This window comes from Callithrix jacchus, chromosome 21 (assembly GCF_049354715.1).
Source record: "Callithrix jacchus isolate 240 chromosome 21, calJac240_pri, whole genome shotgun sequence".
Taxonomy (NCBI): Eukaryota; Metazoa; Chordata; class Mammalia; order Primates; family Cebidae; genus Callithrix; species Callithrix jacchus.
The window spans coordinates 45372033-45397033 of NC_133522.1; the positions used below are offsets into that span (position 1 = coordinate 45372033).

General features: G+C 39.7%; 1 protein-coding gene across 2 annotated transcripts in view; it reads left to right on the plus strand.

Annotated features, from left to right (window-relative positions):
• The window catches only part of SH3BGR (SH3 domain binding glutamate rich protein), a 61885-nt gene that overhangs the window by 16311 nt on the left and 20573 nt on the right, over positions 1 to 25001 (plus strand). For both annotated transcript variants that reach the window (XM_008986711.5, XM_035283156.3), the window contains exon 3: positions 6909 to 6989. In XM_008986711.5, the coding sequence (XP_008984959.3) occupies positions 6909 to 6989 (81 nt within the window). The remainder of the gene's footprint in view (positions 1 to 6908; positions 6990 to 25001) is intronic.

Below are 25001 nucleotides of genomic sequence, written 5' to 3' on the forward strand. Positions count from 1 at the left end.
GGTATACAGGGCTGTAAGGAAAGACAGGATGCAAACCCAATTAGGGTGGGGAGAGGGCTTCTCAACATATTAATGTTACTGAACAAACTATTTTATGTTCCTAAAATTTATTTTGAAGTATGTCATAATGTGATAAGATATATATAATTTAAAAAGGAATGAGACAATGAGCTACCATTGTATGCACCATTTAGTTTAAGAAGGACAGTGTACTATTATCAGAAATGTGGAAGTCCTTTGCATGCCTCTCCCTGATCACATCCCTCCCCTGTTGCACCAGTGATAGTCACCGTAATGAAAGGGTCTTGCTCTGTCACCCAGGCTGGAGGGCAGTGGCGTGATCATGGCTCACTACAGCCTCAATCTCCTGGACTCGATTGATCCTCCTGCCTCAGCCTCCTGAATAGCTGAGACTTTAGGTGTGTGGCACCACCCTAGCTAAATTTTGTATTTTTTGTAGAGGTGGTATATCCCTATGTTGCTGAGGTTGGTCTTGAACTCTTGGGCTCAAAACAAAGCGCTGGGATTACTGGTGTGAGTCACTGTGCCCAGACACAGGTTTTTATTTTTCATTTAAAAACCTTTGTCTTCCTTTACCTCCCTGAATATGCACTTTAGCTTTCGATGACACGTGTTTCCATTGCTATCCCGTCTTCCCAAACAAATATGATTTTCTTTTAGAGAGCTTCTTATTCATCTGGGAAGCTCACTGGGCTTGGGCTCTTCCCTGCGGGAAGCACTTTAGTTTCCTTCATGAATTGACTGTTTAGGTTTTCTACTTTGTCATAAGTTGGTTTTCATAATAATGTTTCCATAAATTCTAAGCTGCCTACTTCATCTATGTTTTAAGTTTTTTTTTTTTAAGAATAAGGGTCTTTGTTGCCCAGACTGGAGTGCAGTGTGCCTAGCTTTGAGCTTGTTTTTAAGTTTTAAAGTCTAGTATAACTTTTTATTAAAAATTAAGAGGAAGGTACAGAAATTTCCCATATACCCGCTGTTCCCACACATGCAGAGCCTCCCCCATTATCACATCCCCCAAAGTTTTAAATAAGATATTATTACCTGTTTAAAATAGGTAGTTATATCCTCTCTTCTTTCCTGTGTGTCTGTTGTGTCTTCTTTCTCTTTTAAAATTTATCTTGCTCATAGTTTTTTGTTTGTTTGTTTTTGTTCTTTCAACTTATTGATTCTGTTCTCTCTATACTTATATCTTTATAACTAATTTTTATCTCATTTAAAACATTTCTTCTCTTGCCTTTATCATTTTTCCCTCTATACACTTTGGTTTTTTTTCCTCGAAGAGGCTTAGCTCACTTTTAACCGTTTTTCTTCTCTAATGTAAATGTTTAAGGCTGGAAATTTCTCACTGAGTACTGTCAGTTCATTCCATACATTTTGATATGCAGTATTTTCTTTATTATTAAGTTTACATCTTAAAACATTTATACCTTTCTTTTTTGACCCATGCATTGAAATTATGAGTACATTTGGAGTTTCTTCTACTTTGTTATATGCTTTTAATTTTTTCAATTTTGCAGGTTTTTTTAATCTTTTGTTGATGTAATTTTATTGATTAAAGTCTTTTTTTTCTAATTTTATTTTCCCCTTAATTCAAATAATCTATCCTTTCAGTGGTTAACTTAACTATTTTGACACACATGCTTAATTTTAATTAATTAAAGATAATCAGTATCATTACTTTTGTCCCAAACATTTTTATTTTATGTGTTTTTAGATGGAGTCTCACTCTGTCACCCAGGATGGAGTGCAGTGGCACAATCTTGGCTCACTGCAGCCTCTACCTCCCAGGTTCAAGTGATTCTCCTGCCTTAGCCTCCTGAGTAGCTGGGATTATAGGCACGCACCACCATGCCTGGCTAATTTTTTTGTATTTTTAGTAGAGATGGGGTTTTACCATGTTGGCCAGGCTGGTCTTGAACTCCTGAACTCAGGTGATCCGCCCACCTTGGCCTCCCAAAGTGCTGGGGTTACAGGCGTGAGCAATCATGCCTGCTCTGTTCCAAACACTAAAAGAGCCTCTAGACACTTTAACCCTCATCACTGTCTCTATTTACATGTGTTTGGTTTTCCAGCATTTTAGTTGGCCTTTTGTCCGCTCCACAAATTAGACATTTCTGATAATTGGTTGTACAGTCAATGATTGTTCAGATTTAAATTTACCCACATATTTACTATTAATTTTATCTTTACTTCTTGAATCTCAGATTTCCATCTGGAATGATTTCTTCTTCCTGAATACATCCTGTATGTTTCTTTAAGTGAAGGTCTCTTGGTGGTAACTTCTCTAAGTTTTTGTTTGTTTAAAAGAAGATACTTGGCTGGGCGCGGTGGCTCAAGCCTGTAATCCCAGCACTTTGGGAGGCCGAGGCGGGTGGATCACGAGGTCAAGAGATCAAGACCATCCTGGTCAAAATGGTGAAACCCCGTCTCTACTAAAGATACAAAAAATTAGCTGGGCACGGTGGCGCGTGCCTGTGATCCCAGCTACTCAGGAGGCTGAGGCAGGAGAATTGCCTGAGCCCAGGAGGCGGAGGTTGCAGTGAGCCGAGATCACGCCATTGCACTCCAGCCTGGGTAACAAGAGCGAAACTTCGTCTCAAAAAAAAAAAAAAAAGAAGATATTTTCCAGACAACTGTCCTTTTTTCACCTTCATGCTTGAAAAAATAGCTTTACTGAGTCTGGAATTCTGGATTGATGGTTGTTTTTTCTAAACACATTGAAATTATTTTACTTTCACCTGGCCTCTGTGTTGCTATTGAGAAGTCACCTGTCAGTCTCATTGCTATTCTTTTATTGGGAAACTTTCTCTTTTCCTCCCTCCCTTTCACCTTCTATTTATCCTTTCTTCTCTTCTTCTTCTTCTTCCTTTTTTTCTTCCTATTCTTCTTCCTCTTTCTCTCTGGCTGCTTTTAATAATATTTCTCTACGATGTATCTAGGTTTGGTTATTTTTACTTATCTAGTTTAGAATTATTTATTGGGTTTCCTGAGATTAAGGGTTGTTATCTTTTAATAAGTCTAGAAAATTGTTAGTAATTGGCCAGGCAAGGTGGTGCATGCCTGTAATCCTAGCACTTTGGGAGGCTGAAGTGGGAGGATCGCATGAGACCAGATGTTCGAGACCAGCTTGGGCAGCATAATGAGACCTTGTCTCAAAAAATCAAATTAAAAAAAGAAAATTTTTAGCAATTATATCCCTGAGTTTAGGTTTTCCCCTATTATCTCTATTTGCTTCTCCAAGAGCTCCTATGAGACATTTGTTAGACTTTCTCATGTTGTTTTCATACAAGAATATTCCACATTTTTAATCTCTTTTTTCCTCTCTAGATTATTTATTTATTCATTTATTATTATTTTTTAAAATAGAGACAGAGTGTCTCTATGTTGCCCACGCTGGTCTTCTGGGCTCAAACAGTCCTCCCTTCTCTGCCTCTTAAGTGCTGGGATTACAGGCATGAGCCACCACATCCAGCCTGGATGATTTCTTTGATTGCATCTTCCAGTTAGCTAGTTTTCTCTTCATGTGTGTTTGTTTAATCCACATACTGGGTTTTACAGTTCAGCTATTACATCTTTTTATTTTCAGGAGTTCTTTTTGATTCTTTTCTAAATTTGCTTGATTGTTCTCTCTAGATATTCTGTTTTCAAGTTTCTCTTTGATTTCATTAAATGTATTAAATATAATTATTTTATATTCTTGGGCTGATAATCCTGATATCTGATTCTGATTTCAAATTTCACTTTCTGTTATTTCTTCTTGCTCTCACTCATGTGGTCTTTTTATTCCCTTATTTATATTGTGACTTTTGACTTCAAACCGCTCATTTTTAAAAACTGTATTTGTGTCTGTGTTAGTCTGTTTTGTGCTACTATAACAGAGTACCACAGACTGGGTAGTTTATAAACAATAGAAGTTTATTTGGCTCATGGCTCTGGAGGTGGAAAATCTAAGATTAAGGGGCAGTGTCCGGTCACGGCTTTCTGGCTGCGTCATAACGTGGCTGAAGGCATCACAGCAGCAAGAGAAAGGGAGAGATCTAACTCACAGCCTCAAGCCTTTCCATAAATATCATTAATCAGTTCATATGGATGGCCCCCTCATGGCCTCAACATCTCCCTTTATGCCCCACCTCCCAACCCTGCTGTAGTTGCAGTGGGGGTTAAGTTTGCAACACACACTTTTTGGGGGACACATACAAATCACAGCTGTGCATATTCTTTGAGGCCTGGAGTTTATTTCTGCTAGTTCCTTAGAGCTATATCAGACTTAGACACATCTTAAACTCAGATTTCCTTTTAAGATTTTTTCAGTATCACACATGGCATGGGAATTTGAACTTCAGCCTCTCATGATTTCTGCTTGTGGTTATATATTCTCAGAGAAGAATATTTTCCCCTCCACTCAGTAGCAAAGTTGAATAAGGGCAGTTTCCTGCCGTTCTATTCTGTGTGGCAGGGTTATTTCCCATCCCCATTTACTGTGAAGGCAGAACCCTCTGGAGTTGTGGTGTGTGTGCTGTATGAAACTCCCCACCTTCACTAGGCTCTAGGCTTTATCTACTTCCCCCTTTTCCTCTTCAGCATCAAAGTGATCATAAAAGTGTCCTGTGTGTGTGTCAGAAACTCTTAGCATGCATGGTGGCTTTGGTGTGTGCTTACTCTCAGGGTTCATGCTCTCACTGGCCAGAGTCTTTTATGCCAGCCCAGCAGTGTATTTATTCTTTTTTTTGTTAAGAAATTTTTTTTTGAGACAGCTTCTCAGGGCCTCTAATCTGCCTTAATAGCAGAACTGCAAGTTGAAAACCCGTTTTATGTTCACTATTTTCTACATATATTTGGTAGCATCAAGTCAAAGATAATGACGAATTGTTCTTCAGCCTTTTGAAATTCTGCAGAAGGTACTTGGTCTTAAATTGAAGCAAAAGATAATTCACTCAACTGTAAGAAAACCTTTGTTTTCTAATAGTTTCTAAAATCTTGAAATCTAGAGTTGGCCAACTGAAGTTTTCAGAACTTTCTATGTGGAATTTTTGGGAAGTAGCATAGGTCTACTTTATTACATTTCATCAACTTATGCTGAGCGCATTATCTGATGTAATCTTTCAACAATGCTTAGTAAGAATGTCCTCTGGGAATCCACCAGAATTTCTGATGCCGAAGTTCCTGCACTTACTCGTGATGTTATATTCCTTTCAACTAAGATTTGAGGCAACTTCCAAACGTGTATTCAGTATAAAAGAATAAAATTAATCACTGAGAGACTTGAGGCAATGGATAGGGAAACAGTAAAGCTTTGAATAAAAATAACACACAGGAATACATAATATTTTTTCCCAATAACTGTGACCTGTATTTGGTTTTAAGCTTCGTGTGTGTGTGTGTGTGTGTGTGTGTGTGTGAGAGAGAGAGAGAGACACAGAGACAGAGACAGGGTATTGCTCTGTTTCCCAGGCTAGAGTGTAGTGGCACAATCACGGCTCATGGCAGCCTTGATCTGCCAGGCTCAAGAGGTCCTCCCACCTTAGCCTCCCAAGTAGCTGGGACTACAGGTGTGTGTCACCATGCCCAGCTAATTTTTGTAATTTTGGTAGAAACGTTGCTCAGGCTAGCTTTGAACTTGTGGGTTCAAGCGATCCTCCCACCTTGGCCTCCCAAAGTGCTGAGATTTAGAGGCATGAGCCACCATGCCTGGCTGGTTTTATGCTTTTTAACATACACTAAGAGTAGGGTAGGCAAAGAACAACTAAGTTGGTTTGTGTGTTGCCCTGTTAAGTAGGACAAACGCCTGTGACTTTGTGAGCCTTTTGGCAACAGTGTTGAAATTGCATCAAGGCCCTGATGACAAAGATCGGCAGTGATAGAGTAGTCTGGGGTTTGATGTTTTAGTTATAAAAAGTGAAACTCTTCTCAGCCATTGACAGCTGCGTTACTGGGAAGCTGGTTTAGGGCTGCACCTGCCTGGCGAAGGACTGGCCCTGGTGGGATCTGGAGTGGGGTGGGAGCTTCACTGAGCATCAGATTTCAATCCACTACAAAGTTTCAGATCACTCCATTTGTTTGCATTTGGCAAAACAGCCACTCTCTAAGTCACATTGGGAGGGCCTGAGATGCATCTGCTCCCTTAGGGCCACTTTAATTGCAGTACAGATAGCCTGTGTCATCTTAGTCTTAGCCGACCAGGGGACCAAATACATAGGGCCAGATTATAAGTAAACTAGCTAATGGTGTGAAACTTGGAAAAGCCATTTACTGTGTGTATTTGGGTCTTGTCAGCAATTCCTGAGCATGGATAGGGGGGTGTGTGTGTGTGTGTGTGTGTGTGCATGCAAGCGAGCGAGCTCTTGCTGTGGTATACAGGCACAATGAAAGTGTATAAAAACAAATGTAGGGGCCAGATGCCATGGCTCATGCCTGTAATCCCAGCACTTTGGGAGGCCGAGGTAGGCGGATCCTCAGGTCAAGAGATTGAGACCATCTTGGCCAACATGGTGAAACCCCATGTCTACTAAAAATACAAAAAATTAGCTGGGTGTGGTGGCAGGCGCCTGAAGCCCCAGGTACTTGGGAGGCGGAGGCAGGAGAATCGCTTGAACCTGGGAGGCAGAGGTTTCAATGAGATGAAGTCACACCCCTGCACTCCAACCTGGGCAACAGAGCAAGATTCTATCTCAAAAGAAAACAAAAACAAAAACAAAAAAACCCCACAAATGTAAAGTTCATGGTTAGATTTCTTAAGTTTGGAGGTTAGTCATCTTTGACAAAGCGAATTGGGATGACTTTGTGTGAGCTCCTGCCTTAATGACTAATAAATCAAAAGATCAGTTTCTGTAAATAAACTTGCTCAAAAGTGTGCAGTCGTTTTAAACTTCCTTTTTCTTTGCTTCAAGGATTTTGACTCTTTCTTCTCTGCAAAAGAAGAGAATATTATTTATTCCTTCCTTGGCTTGGCTCCTCCTCCAGACTCAAAGGTAAGTTTGCACAAACTCCTTTGGGGATCAATACAGGTAATACCAAATAAAGATAGAAATCAGCATCTAAGACTGCTTAATAAATGATGATCTTTAAATTAATGTGATTTTTGTACACTTCTTATTCTGATGAAATCCTATGCATCGAGATAATGCAGTTTTTACTAAAAAAAGTTCCAAAATTATGCTTTTCATGTTTATGCTATGTTGTCACCTTGTTATGGAAAATTATTTATAACACTGAAGTTAGGAAATATCATTACTTTGAATAATCTTGAGTGCATACATTAAATATGTAAGCGTTTGAGCTCCTAGGTTGTGTTTATACAATTCTTTTGTTTTGAATTGACTTCTCATATAACTTTATGTGAGTTAATTTTATAATGATATATGCCCTTAAGGTTTATTTCTATTTAAATGAACCAAACTGCATTTTGGTCTCAGAAAAATGGGACAAGTAAGATCTTGATTCAAGAAAAGGTAAGTTTTATCAAGTTTTTTTCTTCTGGTGATGGCTCATCTTTGATTATGTGTAATTAAATAGAGAATTATGCTAATAAAGCCAGTACCATGAATTTGACTTGTGTGCACATTTAATTCACGAGAATTGCTAAGACTTGTTGATGGATTGAATGTGGATAGGGATGGATTCCATGATGACTTCTAACCAGTGTGTGTTAGATTCTGCTCTGAGAGAGGACCATGTTGACAGGGGAAATTAAGTTTGAATGAGACAGCTGAGTGAAGAAGTGAGGTAGGCAGTTGCATGCTGACCAGTGTCTCTGCGAAATCCGGTTGGAGATGCACACCTGGAAGCTGCAAGCATGTAGATGGAGCCGAAGTCATGAAAAGCGGATGAAACAAAGTAATGAGAGAATTGACAGAAGGGAGACCAGAGTGGGGGTAGAGGTGGGGCTTCAAGTTTAAAGTTGGCTGGAAGATGGAAGGTGAGAGCAGTTAAGGAGGCTAAGATGGAGAGTGGGGAAGGCAGGAGGAGATCAGGGGCCCGTGGTGTTATGGAAGCCCAGGAGGAGCTCAGCTCTTTACAGAAGAGGGTGATGTTAGTTATGACAAATGCTGCTGAGAGATTGAGTCAGGTGAGGCCATGAAGGTGACTACTGGCTTTGATGACATGGAAGTTATTGGAGGCCATGACAGAAGTAGTTTCCAGACAGAGTGGTGTAAGGAGGACTGGTAGTGAGAGGGAAGGACCATGCATCGACAATGATTTTGGGGGAATTTTCCCACAAAGGGAAAGAGAAAATGGCAGACATCATTGTTTTAAAAAGCTAATGGGAATTTATCCTAAGGAAGTATTCCAAAATAAAGAATACTATTTCATGGCGACAACCAGTGCAGAGTTATTTCTAATTAAAAACAGTGAACAACCACAGGTTCAAAAATATAAGCACAGTGAAAAGCTGTTATGCTGGACACAGTGGCTCACACCTGCAGTCCTGGCTTTTTAAAACTCCTTCCCACTACCGGAAATGTGGGCAGAGTCTTGAGTCCATGCTTGCTGCCAGTTCCCTAGCTTCCTCTCTCCTCCCTGTGTTCTGGGAAGTTCCCCCATCTCTCGTTTATCCAAGCTCAATCTCTCTTCTTAACCCAAGTTCTCTATCTTATATCTTTCATATTCCTGCTACTTCCTAATCCCCTTCTTCCGTTCTGGAAAGTTCCCCCATCTCTCTTGTTTTCCCAAGCTCAATCTCTCTTCTTAATCCAAGTTCTCTATATTTCAATAGACATCTCCCATATTCCTGCTACTTCCTAATCCCCTTCTTCTGGACCCCAGACCAGAGGGTGGTAGGAGGGGAGAGTGTAGTTTTTACAAAGGCCCACTGGGGGTTGTAAAGAAAAGGGAATTTTCTATTCTTGGTCAATAATAATGTGGCAAACCTTTGAAATGACTTTTTCTTTGACGTTTTATAGATTAGATTCTTAGACAAAGCTACTTTCTTCACCAAGAGTCCCGATAAACAGAAGGGGGAGAGGGGAGTAGAAAAATATATTTTCTTTCTGTTCACCACAAATTCCAGGAATCATGTTTTCCTCATTTTCTCCCTTTGCAATATCTTTTTATTTTTTTCATTCCTTTTTTATAGCATTAGAATCTTTTCTTCATGTGGCTATAGGCTTCATAATGATCATTTAAAACTTTTGTCTGATATTCTATCATACTGATGTATCGTAATTGACTTATTCCTTTATTTTTAATTTTTACTTATTGTATCATAAATGTTTATGTTTTTATGGTGTCATAATGGTCATCTAAATATTTTGTATAACATTCCATCAAGTTGATGTTCTATACATTTTTAAAAGATTTTTTGGCCGGGCATGGTAGCTCATGCCTGTAATCCCAGCACTTTGGGAGGCTGAGGCGGGTGGATCACTGAGGTCAGGAGTTCGAGACCAGCCTGACCAATATGGTGGAACCCTGTCTCTACTAAAAATACAAATAAAAAAATTAGCCAGGTATGGTGGTGGGCACCTATAGTCCCACCTACTCGGGAGGCTGAGACAGGAGAATGGCTTGAACTCGGAAGGTGCAGGTTACAGTGAACCGAGATCACTCCATTGCACTCCAGCCTGGGTGACAGAGTGAGACTTCATCTCAAAAAAAATTTTTTTTAATTAATTAATTTATTTTTCAGAGACAGGCTCTTGCTATGTTGCCCAATCTAGTCTTGAACTTCTGGGCTCAAGCCATCCTCCTGCCTCAGTTTTCCAAGTCGCCAGCATAGCAGTTTTTCACTATGCTTATGTTTTTGAACCTGTGGTTGCTCACTATTTTTAATTAGAAATAACTCTGCATTGGTTGTCACAATGAAATAGTATTCTTTATTTTGGAATATTTCCTTAGTGTAAATTCCCATTAGCTCCTTTGGTGAGACAAAAATGCACAAATATTTTTGTGGCTTTGGAATGTACCTCCAGTTGCTTTCTGAGAGGATTATATCATTCATCCTACTGCACTGCGGTGGACCAGTTTCACTGTACCTTCCAGAGATGAGCATTTTAATCTCCTTGATCTTAGGTCCCTTAAATTCTATTTTAGAAATTTGTGCCTGGTTTTATTGTGCTATAAGAAGGGAATTTGGCTGTGGTAAATTTCTGTGTTAAGTGCATCTTTGTAACCAAATGAGTATTTTTTCATTTTTGTGTGATATTTTATTTTTTAAATTGACAAAAATAGCGTGTATTTACCATATACAACATAATGTTGTGAAATATATATACATTGTTGATTGGCTAAACTGAGCTAATTAACATCTGTATTTCATTGTATACTTTCTTTTGTGGCGAGAACACTTAAAATCTCTCTTAGTGATGTTCAAGATACAATGCACTGTTATTTACCATAGTCGCTATGCAGAATCAGTATCTTGAGCTTATTTCTCCTAACAGACTACTTTGCTATAAAAATATTGTTTTTTGAATATTAAAAAATTAACTTTCATCAAATATTACATGTATGATATTAGAAAGGTCAAATAGTCCTACAGAGATTATTTTTGAAAAAAACAGTCCTGCTAAACGTTGCATGTCAGCAAATGCCTTCTATTTTCCTGCTCTACTTTGCAGTGTGGTGAGAGGTGCAGAATTTCAGGCTGGCGTTGCTGCACCTCAGAACTGGGAAGGGCAGCTCCATCATCTCTTCCCATTCTATTAATTTCTTTCCATATGTTGGTTAATTTAATTTAATTTATTTTTGGTTACATAATTTGAGATGAAAGATTTTAGTATCTGTGCTTTCTTTTTTTTTTAATAGCTTTATTGGGATATAATTCACATACCACACAATTCACCCATTTACAGTGTACAATTCAGTGGTTTTTTTTATATGCAGAGTTGTGCAACTGTCACCACTGTCTACTTCCAAAATATTTTAATCACCCCTAAAAGAAACCCAGTACCCCTTAGCTGTCACCCCCTAATTCAGCCATTCTGCCTGCCCTAGGGAACCATTAAAATACTTTCATTCTCTGCAGACTTGCCTCCTCTGAGCATTTAATGCAATGGAATCATGCACTATGGGGTCCTTTATGATGAGCTTCTTTCACTTGGCTTCATGTTGTCAAAGCTTGTCAACAAGGAAGTACCAGTATCAGCACTTCTTTCTTTGATAGGGCAGACTAATATCCATGGAATGAATAGATAGACCACATTTTAAGTATCCATTCATCAGCGGATGGGTATTTGGGTTGTTTCCATGTTTTGGCTGTTATGAATAGTGCTGCGATGACCATTTGTGTATCTTTTGTTTAATCGGCTTCCAGTACTTCCGCTTTGCATCAGAATCTCTTGGACAGTTTAAAAAAATTCAGATGCCTGAGTTTTACTCTACACTTACTGACCCTAAATTACTGGGGGAGAGGCCCAGGGATCTACATTTGCAAAAAGTCCCTTAGGTGATTCTGATGCTCATTTCTGCTTAACAACCACTATATTAAAGACTCATTTAACTAAAATTCATGTATATGCTTCTCCAGAATGAATGTGATATCATATTTGCTTTAGTTAAGAAACTCAAGTAGTGCAGGGAAATGAGAAGGCCACTTCATTCCTTTCTCCATTCCTGATTCTTTCCCGTCTTTGTGAATTTGGTGTCTCTATCTCTTTCCACAGCAAGACATCCTGTTGTGCTGTATTTTCAATGCCTAATTGTCATATTTTATGAAATCTGCTTTTAAAAAGGCACCATGGAAATTTTATTAATATTTTTAACAACAATAGTAGTAGCAGTAGCAACAAGAACAAACTCTTAGGCCAGGCGCCATGGCTCACGTCTGTAATCCTAGCACTTAGGGAGGCAGCGGCAGGAGGATAGCTTGAGCCCTGGCATTTGTGACCTGCCTGGGGAACAAACAAGCAAAAAGGAACAAACTCCTAGAGCTCCAGCAACTTAACCGATGCTGTGAGGCTCCCAGTGGAATTCTAGCCATTAAAAAAAGTAACTCATATAATAGCATTTAGTAGATGTCAGAGAAAGTATATGGATAAGTGAAGAATGAGGCTGAAAAGCTCAAGTAGATTGCTGCAGATCACAAGGCTCATAAGCTGTGGACTAGAATTTGATTTCAGTATTTTCTGATTATTAGCCCAATATCCTCTTCACTCCTTTGTGTTTAGAGGTACATTTATAGAAAACCTGTCTACCCTTAAGTCTAATATAAATTTTAAAAAATTCACCTGTCACATAGGGAGGTAACTATCACCCCAATGTTTTACTCTGCAATTAATAATTAGAAGAGAAGATCCAAACATTTTTTTCTGCCTTTAGATAGGACTCCATAATTAATTCATCCCTGGTTGTTGAGAGTAAACTTTTTTTTTAATAGGTCAAATAGCAAATAAATGATATAATTAGAAAAATAACCCTTTTGCCAAAGCCAATGTAATAACTGATTGCAAAACAGCTAATTAATAGATAATCAAATTAGGTAAAAGGCATTAGGTAAATTTGTTTCTTAGGGGAATCAGATAAATTTCTTGTGCTAAAGTATTAGCCCCACCAGACATTATTTGCTAAATTCAAAGGGGAAACAGATCTTTATAATAAAGAGATCTATTGGTCACAACCTTAACAAAATAGCCAAATCTGCTGTCACTACTAGTGGGACTCACTGATGTCATGTGCTGCCTGTTGCAGATGTGAAGCCCACAGTCTCACCTGTCAAGTGTTCTTGCTAAAGCGTTTCACCTGCATCCAATTCAGTCTTCAGCTCCAAGTTTTAGTTTATAAAAAACAGGGGCCAGGCGTGGTGGCTCATGCCTGTAATCCCAGCACTTTGGGAGGCCAAGGCGGGGGCAGTTCGTGAGGTCAAGAGATCGAGACCATCCTGGCTAACATGGTGAAACCCCATCTCTAGTAAAAAACATACAGAAAAGTTAGCGGGGCATGGTGGCACACACCTATAATTCCAGCTTCTCGGGAGACTGAGGCAGGACAATCACTTGAACCCAGGGGGTGGAGATTGTGGTGAGCCGAGATTATGCCACTGCACTCCAGTCTGGGTGACAGATCGAGACTCTATTTCAAAAAAAATAAAATAAAATAAAAAAGAAAATATGAGAACCAAATGCAGTTAATGAGTTTTAAGACATTCAAGTCTAAAGAAAGTAATTGTAAAATATTTATTGCAGACAACTCAGGAAATTTGGAAAGGAATTGGACATTAGATGAGATCAGGGAAATATTGTTAGTTTTCTTAGCTGTAATAAACATACAGGAGTTCTATAAGAGAATGCCCTTGTTTTTAGAAGACAGTACTAGAATATTTAAGGGTGCATTTTCATGAGGCACATGAAAAATGTTAGCAAGTGTTGAATCTATGTAGTTCATTTAAAAAAACTTTTCTGTGTCTTTAAAATTTTCATAATGAGGAACCGGACCAATTTTTTTTTTTTGAGAGGGAGTCTCTGTCACTCACGCTGGAATGCAGTGGCGCAAATCTTGACTCACTGCAATCTCTGCCTCCTGGGTTCAAGCGATTCTTGTGCCTCAGCCTCCTGAGTAGCTGGGGTTACAAGCACTTGCCACCATGCCTGGCTAATTTTTGTATTTTTAATAGATACAAGGTTTCACCATGTTGGCCAGGTTGGTCTTGAACTCCTAACGTTAGGTGCTCTGCCCATCTTGACCTTCCAAAGTGCTGGGATTATAGGCATGAGCCACTGTGCACAGCCTGGAGCAGTATTTGGAGCTAAGCTATGGTAGTGATGTATTGCCCGTGTTCTTATTAGTTAAGAGTCCTTAAAATGTTCTAGTCAAAACTTGATGAGGATTGCTCTAAATGAGAAGAACACAACTCAAATAAAATTTGTTTCAAGGTAGAAAGACACCCATATGGCAAATGGTATTGTCCAAAGATACTATGTCTAAAAACTGCTTTAAATTTTCCAGGGAAAAAAATACAGACTCAGAAGATTATGTGGGAAAGTTAGAGTAGATGAACTTATTTTCCAGCGTTCAAAGTGTCCAGGATCAATCTCTTATTTTCAGCAACAAAAATAAAATAAATGGGTGGAAGTTGATCAACATAGATATTGCTGTTTTTCTCTCTCTGAGATAATGACCTGCCATTCATGCCTAGGGATATCCCACATCCTAGACCCCTTCTCTTACACTGCTCCTGAGAAGTCTCAGAGTCCACCTCTCTTCTCATTGGGGTTTTTGTAGTCCTGGTCTTTCTTTCCATCCACGATCTCTCTCATTCAGCGTGGAATGAAGAGGAACTCCAGTGGAAAGGATTAGGTTATTCAGTTAGAAAGCCTTATATGCTGTACCTACTGACCCTGAATTTGGGAGCAAGATTTTTAATGTTTTCCCAGCTTTAAAATGAAGAGAGAAATATGTCCACTTACCTCTTTTTTTAAATTTTATTGTGTTTTAGGTTTTGGGGTACATGTGAAGAACATGCAGGATTGTTGCATAGGTACATACATGGCAATGTGGTTTGCTGTCTTCCTCCCCATCACCTATATCTGACATTTCTCTTTTTGTTTTTTATTGGGATGGAGTCTGGCTCTGTCACCCAGGCTGGAGTGCAGTGGCATGATCTCGGCTCACTACAAACTGCGTCCTGGGTTCAGAAAATTCCCTGTGTCAGCCTCCTGAGTAACTGGGATTACAGGTGCCTGCCACCACGACCAGCTAATTTTTTTTGTATTTTTAGTAGAGATGGGGTTTTGCCATCTCAGCCAGGCTGGTCTGGAACTCCTGATTTTGTGATCCACTCACCCCAGCCTCCTAAAGTGCTGGGATTATAGGCGTGAGCCACCACAGCTGGCCAGTGTATTCTTTCAAGAGAATTTATTTGAGCATATACTGGGCTAGACACTGGGCTGGCTGACTGAAGGAACTTTGAGGTCTAGAGGAATTGTTAGATGTGAGCATTCTATAGTAGATATAATAACTGTCTATGTGAATATGGAGCTGGTCTGCCAATCTCAGGCCTTAGATTAAGTCTCCTAAAAGAGTTGATATCTTACTTGGTATTGGAAGATTTAGTAGGAGCTAAGTAAGTAGAAAAAGATACGCAAGACACTAGGAGCAGATGGATTTATACACTAAGGCAGCGAATGAATATGGTTCATTCGCTGAAGTCATACTTTGGATAGAATCAGAGGTTTTGGTAGAACCAGGGTATAGAAGTGGGTAAAGATAAGAGCTGAGGCAAGAAAAGTTAATAGGAATGATATCGTAAAGGGCCTTGTCTGTCTGGACTTTTTTCTTGGCAATGAGAATTGATGGGAAAAGGTCAATGCACAGTGATTTACATTTCACAAAGCCTCTGACTCAGACAGCAACATAGAAGATTGTTAGAGATAAGATGCAGAATCTGGGACTTTATCTTTCATATTTACATTCGCAGAGCCAAATACAGCTCATAACTTACAGTAGATGTTCACCTCTGAAATTTGAGGCTGTAATTAACCGGGATACCAAAGTCAATGAAACACTCCATAGATATTCAATACTATTCTAAAAATTGAATGTCAATGGGACAGGTTTGTTTATTGTAACTTGCTTTTTTAAAAAATTATATTTTGAGGTCTATTTATACAAATACATGTAAATCTCTTTCAGCCTCTGCTGTGCTTTATCTCATTTTTATTTTAATATTTAAGCTCAGTTTTTAGATCCTGTCCTGATTTGTGCTCAGATACTGTCATATTAAATAAAACTCTGATTATGTGGAAGAAAGGGATGGCTGCGGGATTATGAAACCTGGCCTAGAGATGCCTAAGAGGCTGCCCAGTCCAGATTCTTCTCTCCTGAGAGGAACGACATGAAGCCCACAGAGCTTAAGTGACTTGTACAAAGACACCCCACTAATGAGCAGCACACTTTGTGCTGGAGCCTTTGTGCTGTCAGCATTCTTGGGTTTCTAGGTGTTTATACTGTGCACAGGGGCAGAGTACTTCCAGTATCTTTTGAAAAGACAGACATTTGATTTATGGAAACATTACTTATCTTGGTGTCATGTTGTAGTAAACAAGATTGTGGAGAGGTGTCAGCAAGGAAATTAATCTCACTCAAGCTAAAAATAAGTACTCTTGACAATTATGTAGAAAATACATGCTCATAAAACATATTGATCATCATATGCAACATCATTGCTTTTAGAACATTTTTCTTGTCTTGGGCAGGCTGTCCTAGGCCAAAGACCAGGCCAGTCTTCCCAAGAGGGCTTTGTAAGTAAGCATTGGTTCCATGAAGTCAAGCTTAGTTCTTTAAAAGCATCTGGTCATATCTGATTAAATGAACATCATTCTTAATAGGACATGGCAGACCGGACCTAGGTTACATAACCAATGTTTTCAATTATGCCCTGGCAAGAAGGAAGGCAGATTCTTATTGAAGTTATACAAATAACTATATTGCCAAAACATATATATATATATATTCTGATTCAATAAGCAGATTCAATAAGAATGTTTGAACTCCAGAGGGATCAGGCAGGAGCATTAGAGGTCATTTACAAGTGATTCATTTCAGTTTACAAAAGCAGAGTTTACAACATTATTATAATGTATGAAAAGCTTAAGAGAAAGGAAAAAGGGCTTCCTTATATATAAGGAAAATAAGACGTTAAAATAACATCATAGGCAGGTAAGTAGTGCCTAAAAAATTAAAAATAAAATAACATCAACAATATTCCAAATAAAAACGGCCGTCATCCCTCACCGAATCATTTCCTCCTATATAATTAATTCCTGTTCCACTGGATCTTGGGTTAGTCATCTCATGAACTTGTCTGCTTCTCGACAAAAGTTCTGGAAATTTTAACTAAGTCCATAGATATGGTCTCAAAGTTTTTAAAGCAAAAGCTTAAGAGAAAGGAAACGTGAACCCAAAAAAATTACAACCCTTTGTTGCGGGGCTCTGAGCAGCCCTTCTTCATAGAAGATGAAGCATTCTTGCCTGTAGCTCGTTACAAAAAGCTTTCAGGGAAGCATCAAAGCAAAACATGCTAATAAAAATATCTATAAATGACAACAGACTTAAAATGGTGTCATGTATTTGTTCCTTATAATTTTCAAAAGTGAAAGACCAGGAAGTCATAACAAGAATAATATATTTCGTGAGAAACTGTTTTCTGTGACATGCAAAACAAAACTGTAAGATCAACCCCCCAGAAGTTTAGACAAATTATTTATAAACGTAATCATTAGGCCCATTTCAAAGAATACAGACAACATTATATCTAATTTACAACAATAAATGGGCACAGCAAAAGCCTTGATGTAATTATCCAGAGACGTAATATACTCTGAATATACCAAGCGTATAAGAATATCAAGAAACAAGATTTAGTAGGTCTGGAGGAGGTCCTAAACATCTATTTATTAATAAAACTGTGTGAGTAGGTGAGGGGAGTTCCCAACTGAAGAACACTGTTCTAAACCATGCTAGCTTCAGATTAGAGAAGGAGTAACTGAAGTTACGGTTAATAACCTAAGCCATTGTTGTCCGATACCAGGCAAAACAGCAATATAATCAATGCCTTTTTATTTATTTAATTTAATTTTTATTTTATTTATTTTTTTATTTTTGGGATGGAGTCTTGCTCTGTTGCCCAGGCTGGAATTCAGTGGCATAAGCTCGGCTCACAGCAACTTCCACCTCCCAGGTTCAAGCATTTCTCATGCCTCAGCCTCCCCAGTACTTGGGATTACAGATGTGCGCCACCACACCCAGCTAATTTTTAACTTTTTTAGTAGAGACAGGATTTTGACATGTTTGCCAGGCTGGTCTCGAACTCCTGACCTCAGATGATCTGCCCACCTCGGCCTCTCAAAGTGCTAGGATTACAGGTGTGAACCATCATGTCCAGCCATCAATGTCTTTTAGTACATTATTTTAGTCAGGGAGATATTATTAATATACCAACAAAAGACATCCAGTTGTATGCGCAGTTAGATTTCCACTTAATTGACAGAGATATACATAGCCATTACAATGTTTTTTTGTTTGTTTGTTTCTGTTTTTTGAGGATCTTGCTCTGTCTCCCAGGCTGGAGTGCAGTAGCCTCATCATGGCTTATGACCTCCTGGGCTCAGGTGATCCCCCCACCACAGCTTCCCCAGTAACTGGGACCGCAGATATGCACCACCACACCTGGCTAATTTTTGTGTTTTTTGTAAAGACAGAGTTTCACCGTGTTGCCCACACTGGACTTGAACTCCTGGGCTTAAGCGATCCTCCCACCTCAACCTCCCAAAGTGCTGGGATTGTAGGTGTGAGACATCACACCCGGCTGTGATAGCAGTGTTAAGTGTTACCTTTACAGGTTGCTGTTGGCATGTAACTCCTCAGTGCCAAAGTTTATACATCCCAGTGAGGGCTGTCCTTATGAGAACCACGCTAGGAAAGTCTGACATTCCAACAGCCAGACCAACGTTGCTCAAACGAGGTTTCAAATCCCTCTATTCAAGTCATGGTAACATCTGTTGGAAGATGGATTTTCTTGAGGAACTACATTTCAGTCTAATGAATAAGGCAGAGATAATGTATCTCGATAATGTCATTTTTGGCCAAAAGTGACTTGTGATGAAAAGTTTTGATACTCATTTTCTGGTGTCATTAGTGAGTTTCTATTGAAAGCAATTTTGAATAATGGCAAAATATTTAAGTAAGTGTAGCCTTTCCCAGTGACTTTAAGGAGGAAGATCAAACTGGACAGATAACAGATGACTTCACTTGAAGGAACACAGAAGGAAGAAGCAGAAGGAGATTTGGAGGAACATTTGTTGAGAAGCATAGAAGATATGAATTTGGAGCACAAAATTCCTTCAAGAGATGTTCTGGAATTTTCTAATTTGAAACTACCAGGTGGGTCATTACTGCAGGAAAAGGTTCACCCCTCACCAGTTCACTTAGTCCTGTGTAATTATTCCTGTTCCACTGGATCCTGGGTTGGTCGTCTCATGAACCCATCTGCTTCTTAACGAAAGTTCTGGAAGTGTTGACTAAGCCTGCTGGTATGGGCTTAGTTCTTTTAGCAATACCATCAGAAACCTGGACCCTAAAGTTTCTAGCATGTACTCCTTTATGATAAGCCTCTGGGCAGTCGTTCTTCATGGAAGGTGACACATTCTGGCCTGTAGCTGAGCAGAGCTGAGCAGCCTGACATGTAACGTCACTGAGAATCAGACCAACAGAGTTCCAGCCATTTGACTGAACTGGTGATGGTAAGGTCCTCACAGCCAGTGTGGGGACATGACGAGGGCCCTGGGCCAGATATGCTTCATGTCCTGGGTAATCTCAAGAGTGATGAGATGAATGTGAAGGTACTGGACTTTGAACACTTCCTGCCCATGCTACAGACTGTGACCAGAAATTAGGACTAGGGTGCCTAGTCTTAGGATTACGTCTGAGTCCAAGGATTATGTGTAAGGACTTTGGGTGTTCGACAAGGAAGAGAATGGCACCATCATGGGCATTGAAATCTGGCAAGTCCTTGTCACACTGGGTGGGAAGATGACAGAGGAAGAAGTAGAGATGCTGGTGGCCGGACGTGAGGGCAGCAATGGTTGTCAACTCTGAAGAGCTCATTTGTGTGGTGGTGAGTGGCTGGGCACATTCCCAGCATCCCCCAAGCCCTATCCCTTGCCCTGTATGAGACTGTGTATCTACCCCTGAAGGCTCTCTGGTCACAGCACCCTCCCTATCTTGTCTCTCTTGGATGATGTTTGCCAGGAGCATTCACCAATAAACTTGCTCTCTGTTCCCTCCAACCCAAAACCCTCACGCAAACAAACAAAAACTACAAGATGAGCAACAGAGAGAGTGGACACTGTTCATTCAGGCCTCCATTCAAGAAGACCAGAGGGGAAGATGCATCAAACGTGAAATAAAACACAAAGAAATAGAAACCGTAGGTGAAAGACAGAAGTCCACACATCAGATGCTGGAGACCTGATATGTGCACAAGAGGAGTTGCAGAAACAACAGAAGACCAGATGCAAGAGAGCTAATCATTCAAGAGATGCCGTAGGCTTTTCCAGTTGGAGATGCCACTGCAGTCCCCCTTATCTTATGACTGCAGGAAAACCAGAAGGGGTGCTGCCTGAGGACCAGAAACTATGGGAGAGTCCCTGAGAGGTTAGAAAGCAAAAGCATTTGGCTTGAAGAAGGAAATCAGGGTCCTGGTCATGGACTTGGAGCTTGGAAAGCAAAGCCCACCACCATCCTGCTCTTAGACCTGACAGTGGTCAACAGGACAGGGCAGTGAGCACTGAGTTGGGTGGGGAGGTGCAGCAGGTCCGAGGGAGCTGTTCTTACTCCAGAGGGACAGAGAGAGGGTTAGATACTGGCAGTCGGCCTCAACCCTGGCTGCACATTGGAAGTCTCTGGGAAGCTGTTAAAACTATTAGGTCGGTTTTTAATGGCAAAAACCGCAAATAATAATTGTGGTTTTTGTCATTAAAAATAGTACGTCAGGGCTACATTTGAGATCAATTAAGACAGAAGCATCAGGCAGGGAGCTCCCAGGGGAACTTAATGTTTTATCCATGTTGAGAACTACTTCTGCAAAGGAAAACATTGAATAATAGTGAAATCAAGAATTTAAAACTATCTTGGAAAAATCTGGGAGTTCTGGTATCACTAGTGAGTTCATCACTGTGGGTGGGGCTGTGAGAAAGGAGGTATGTGCAAATATACATTACAAGGATACTGTTCATGGTGGGGATATGGAGGAAAGAAGGGAAATAAATATGAGTGTTCTGAAGGGCTGGGTGAACTATCTTGATGGGAACCCACGTATTGTGTAATTGTGAATGTTAATAGAGAATAATGTTTAATGATGACGCTTATGAATAGGAAACGAAACAATAGTGAAATAGAAAAGCATTTCAGAGCATTTATGTTAGCAAGGCCGGGGCAGAGCTCAGGAAAACAGAATGAAGGGAAACTTGAGCCAGCAAGAATAAGGAAAGGAAAAAAGCATAAGAGAGAAGACAGGCTGTCATGAATTAATACAGCGGAAACAATTGAACTAACTATATCAGTTGTTCTGATAAATTTGGAGGCTAAAATTTCCTGGAAAAAAAAGAGACGATCAGTTTGGATTTTTGCGTAGCTGGTCTACAGTTGAGGATGCCTCCCACTGTGATTGTGAATTTTCTGTTCCTTCAATCCTGTCAAATTCGTCTTATATTTTAAAACTTTACACTTGTATTTGTGATTGTTATAGCTTCCTGTTGGATGAACTCTTTTATAATTATCAGCTGTCTTTTATAATTTCTGATAATACCTTTTGTCATTATATCTGTATTGTATTAATAAAGCTACTCTAGATTTCTTATGCTTATGCTTTGCCTGGGATATTTTTTCCATCAATTTGCTTTCAACTTCCCATGTCTTTGTTTTTATAATATGTCTTTTGGAGACAACATCTGATCGGGTTGTGTGCATTTTTTTTGAGACAGTCTCACACTGTCTGGAGTGCTGTGATCATATCTCACTGCAGCCTCGACTTCCTTCCCAGGATCAAGTGATTCCCTGCCTCAGCCTCCTGAGTAGCTGGGACTACGGGTGTGCACCACCATCCTCAGCTGATTTTTAAATTTTTTATATAGAGAGGGTCCCACTAGTTGCCCAGGCTGGTCTCAAACTCCTAGGCTCAAGTGATCCTCCCTCTTTGGCCTCCCAGAATGCTGGGATTACAGGCATGAGCCACTGCCCCGGGCTGATCTTGAGCATTTTAATTCACCCTGATAATCTCTGTTATAAACTGTAGTATTTAGTTTATGAACAATCATTGACATAATTGTGTTTGGATTTATTCTTTTATTATTTTTTCTATTGGTCACCCATTTTTATTTATTTAGTTTTTTATTTTTATTTATTTTTAGAGCTGGAGTGATCTCAGCTCACTGCAACCTCCACCTCCCAGGTTCAAGTGAGTCTCCTGCCTCAGCCTCCCAAATAGCTGGGAATACAGGCAGGTGCCACCACACCCAGCTGTTTTTGTATGTTTAGTAGAGACAGGGTTTCACCATGTTGGCCAGGCTTATCTTGAACTCCTTACCTCAAGTGATCTACCTGCCTCGGCTTTCCAAAATATTGGGATTACAGGCGTGAGCCACCACACCTGGCCCCATTTCATTTTTTATTATTTTAAAATACAATTTCCATTTTATTTTTCTCCAGAAAATACTTTTTCTTCAGTCTTTAATGACTGAGCTCCTTACATGGGCTTTGTGGGAGTCATGGGCAGCACCTGCAGGTCTAAATAGGGGTGCATGTGTTTGGTCCTTGCAGGCTTCATCTGATTCCTCACTACTTGGCTTTAATGTCCTAAACTGCACGACTCACACAGTACTGTAGCTTCACATCCAGGTTGGGAAGCACATAGGTGTCAAAGAAGCTTGCTTAGAAATGTCCCTGACTGCTGTGGCCTCCACTATAGTTTAATGATGAATTTCTCAGTGGCCTTGTCCCTGGGCACCAGTCAGGTATCGTTCATGCAGCAAATAGGCTACACGTGGCCGTGGCCCTTTTTGGTGTGATCGTTGTTCCTCCTCTTATTTGTCATCTTGGAGGCAAAGACTGGAGCTGCTCTCCCATTTTCACTCCTCTGTTTTATACTATTTTGCTTTTTTGGGGGCTGTATGATTATATTTTAGACTTCCTTTTTAACTCATCTATTGTATTTTTAGCTGTACCTCTTGGCACTATTTTGTAGTGATTGCTCTACTGGCTATAATATATATATTAAAAAAATTTTTTATTTCCATAGGTTTTTGGGGGACAGGTGGTATTTGGTTACACAAGTAAGTCCTTTAGGGGTGATTTGTGAGATTTTGGTGCACCCATCACCCAAGCAGTATTCATGGAACCTGATTTGTAGTCTTTTATCCCTCACCCTCTTCCCACCCTTTCCCCTGAGTCTCCAAAGTCCATTGTGTCATTCTTATGCCTTTATATCCTCATAGTTATCTCCCACTTATAAGTGAGGACATATGATGTTTAGTTTTCCATTCCTGAGTTACTTCACTTAGAAAAAGAATCTCCAGTTCCATCCAGGTTGCTGCGAATGCCACTAATTCATTCCTTTTTTATGGCTGAGTAGTTTCCAGTGTGTGTGTGTGTGTGTGTGTATACACCCCCCCCACACACATACACCCCCACAGTTTCTTTATCCACTCATTGATTGATAGGCTTTTGGGTTGGTTCCACATTTTTGCAGTTGCACAGTGTGCTGCTATAAACGTGTGCGCAAGTATCTTTTTTGAGTAATGACTTACTTTCCTCTGGGTAGATACCCAATAGTGGGATTTCTGGATCAAATGGTACTTCTACTTCTAGTTCTTGAAGGAATCCCCGCACTGTTTTTCACAGTGGTTGTACTAGTTTACATTCCCACCAGCAGTGTAGACGTGTTCCCTGTTCACTGCATCTGTGCCAACATCTATTATTTTTTGATTTTTTGATTGTGGCCATTTTTGCAGGAGTAAGGTGGTATTGCATTGTGGTTTTGGTTTGCATTTCTCTGAACATTAGTGATGCTGAGCATTTTTGCATCTGTTCGTTGGCCATTTGTATATCTTCTTTGCGGATTCACGACCTTAGCCCACTTTGTGATGGGATTGTTTTTTTCTTGCTAATTTGTTTGAGTTCATTATAGATTCTGGATATTAGTCCTTTGTCAGATGTATAGATTGTTTAGACGTGCTGCCATTCTGTGGGCTGTCTTTTTACTCTGCTATTCCTTTTGTTGTGCAAAAGCTCTTGAGTTTAATTAAGTCCCAGCTGTTTACCTTTGTTTTTGTTGCATTTGCTTTTGGGTTCTTGGTCATGAACTCCTTGCCTAGGCCAATGTTTAGAAGGTTTTCTGATGTTATCTTCTAGAATTTTTATAGTTTCAGGTCTTAGATTTAAGTTCATGGTCCATCTTGAGTTGATATTTGTATAAGGTGAGAGATGAGGATCCAGTTTCATTCTTCTGCACGTAGCTTGCCAGTTACCCCAGCACCATTTGTTGAATAGGGTGTCCTTTCTCCACTTTATGTTTTTGTTTGCTTTGTCAGAGATCATTGGCTGTAAGTATTTGGGTTCATTTCTGGGTTCTCTATTCTGTTTCATTGGTCTGTGTGCCCATTTTTATACCATGCTGTTTTGGTGACTATGCCTTATACTGTAGTTTGAAATCAGGTAATGTGATGCCTCCAGATTTGTTCTTTTTGCTTAGTTTCGCTTTGGCTATGTGGGCTCTTTTATGGTTCCATATGAATTTTAGGATTATTTTTTCTAGTTTGGTGAAGAATGATGGTGGTATTTTAAAGGAATTGCATTGAATTCGTAGATTGCTTTTAGCAGTATGGTCATTTTCATAATGTCGATTCTGCCCATTCGTGAGCATGGGATGCGTTTCCATCTGTCGGTGTCGTCTATGATTTCCTTCAGCAGTTTTGTAATTTTCCTTGTAGAGGCCTTCCACCTCCTTGGTTAGGCATGTTCCTAAGGATTTTATTTTTTTGCGGCTATTGTAAAAGTAGTTGAGGTCTTGATTTGATTCTCACTTGGTTACTGTTGGTGACCAACGATCAGTAGGAGAGCTACTGATGTGTGTACATTAATTTCATATCTGGAAACTTTGCTGAATTCTTTTACTAGCTCTTAGAGCTTTTTCTAGGAGTCTTAGGGTTTTCTAGGTATATAATATATATTCTTAATATCTCAGTCTGTTTAGACATAATGTTATAACACTTTATGTAATATGTAGAAACACATGTATCCATTGACCGTTTCCCATCCTTTATGCTATGCTATCATGTGTTTCACATTGCCATATACCATCAACTCTACTATGCAGTGTTCCCACTGAACAGTCTTTTTTTTTTTTTAAGTTGGAGGCAATCTTTTGTGTTTACACAGACTTTTACATTTCTGATGCCTTGTGAAGAGTGAAGTTTCCATCTGGTGCCATTTTCTTTCAGCCCGAGGAACTTCCTTTAGTCCTTTAGCATTGTTTTGTAGTACAGGTGTAAAAT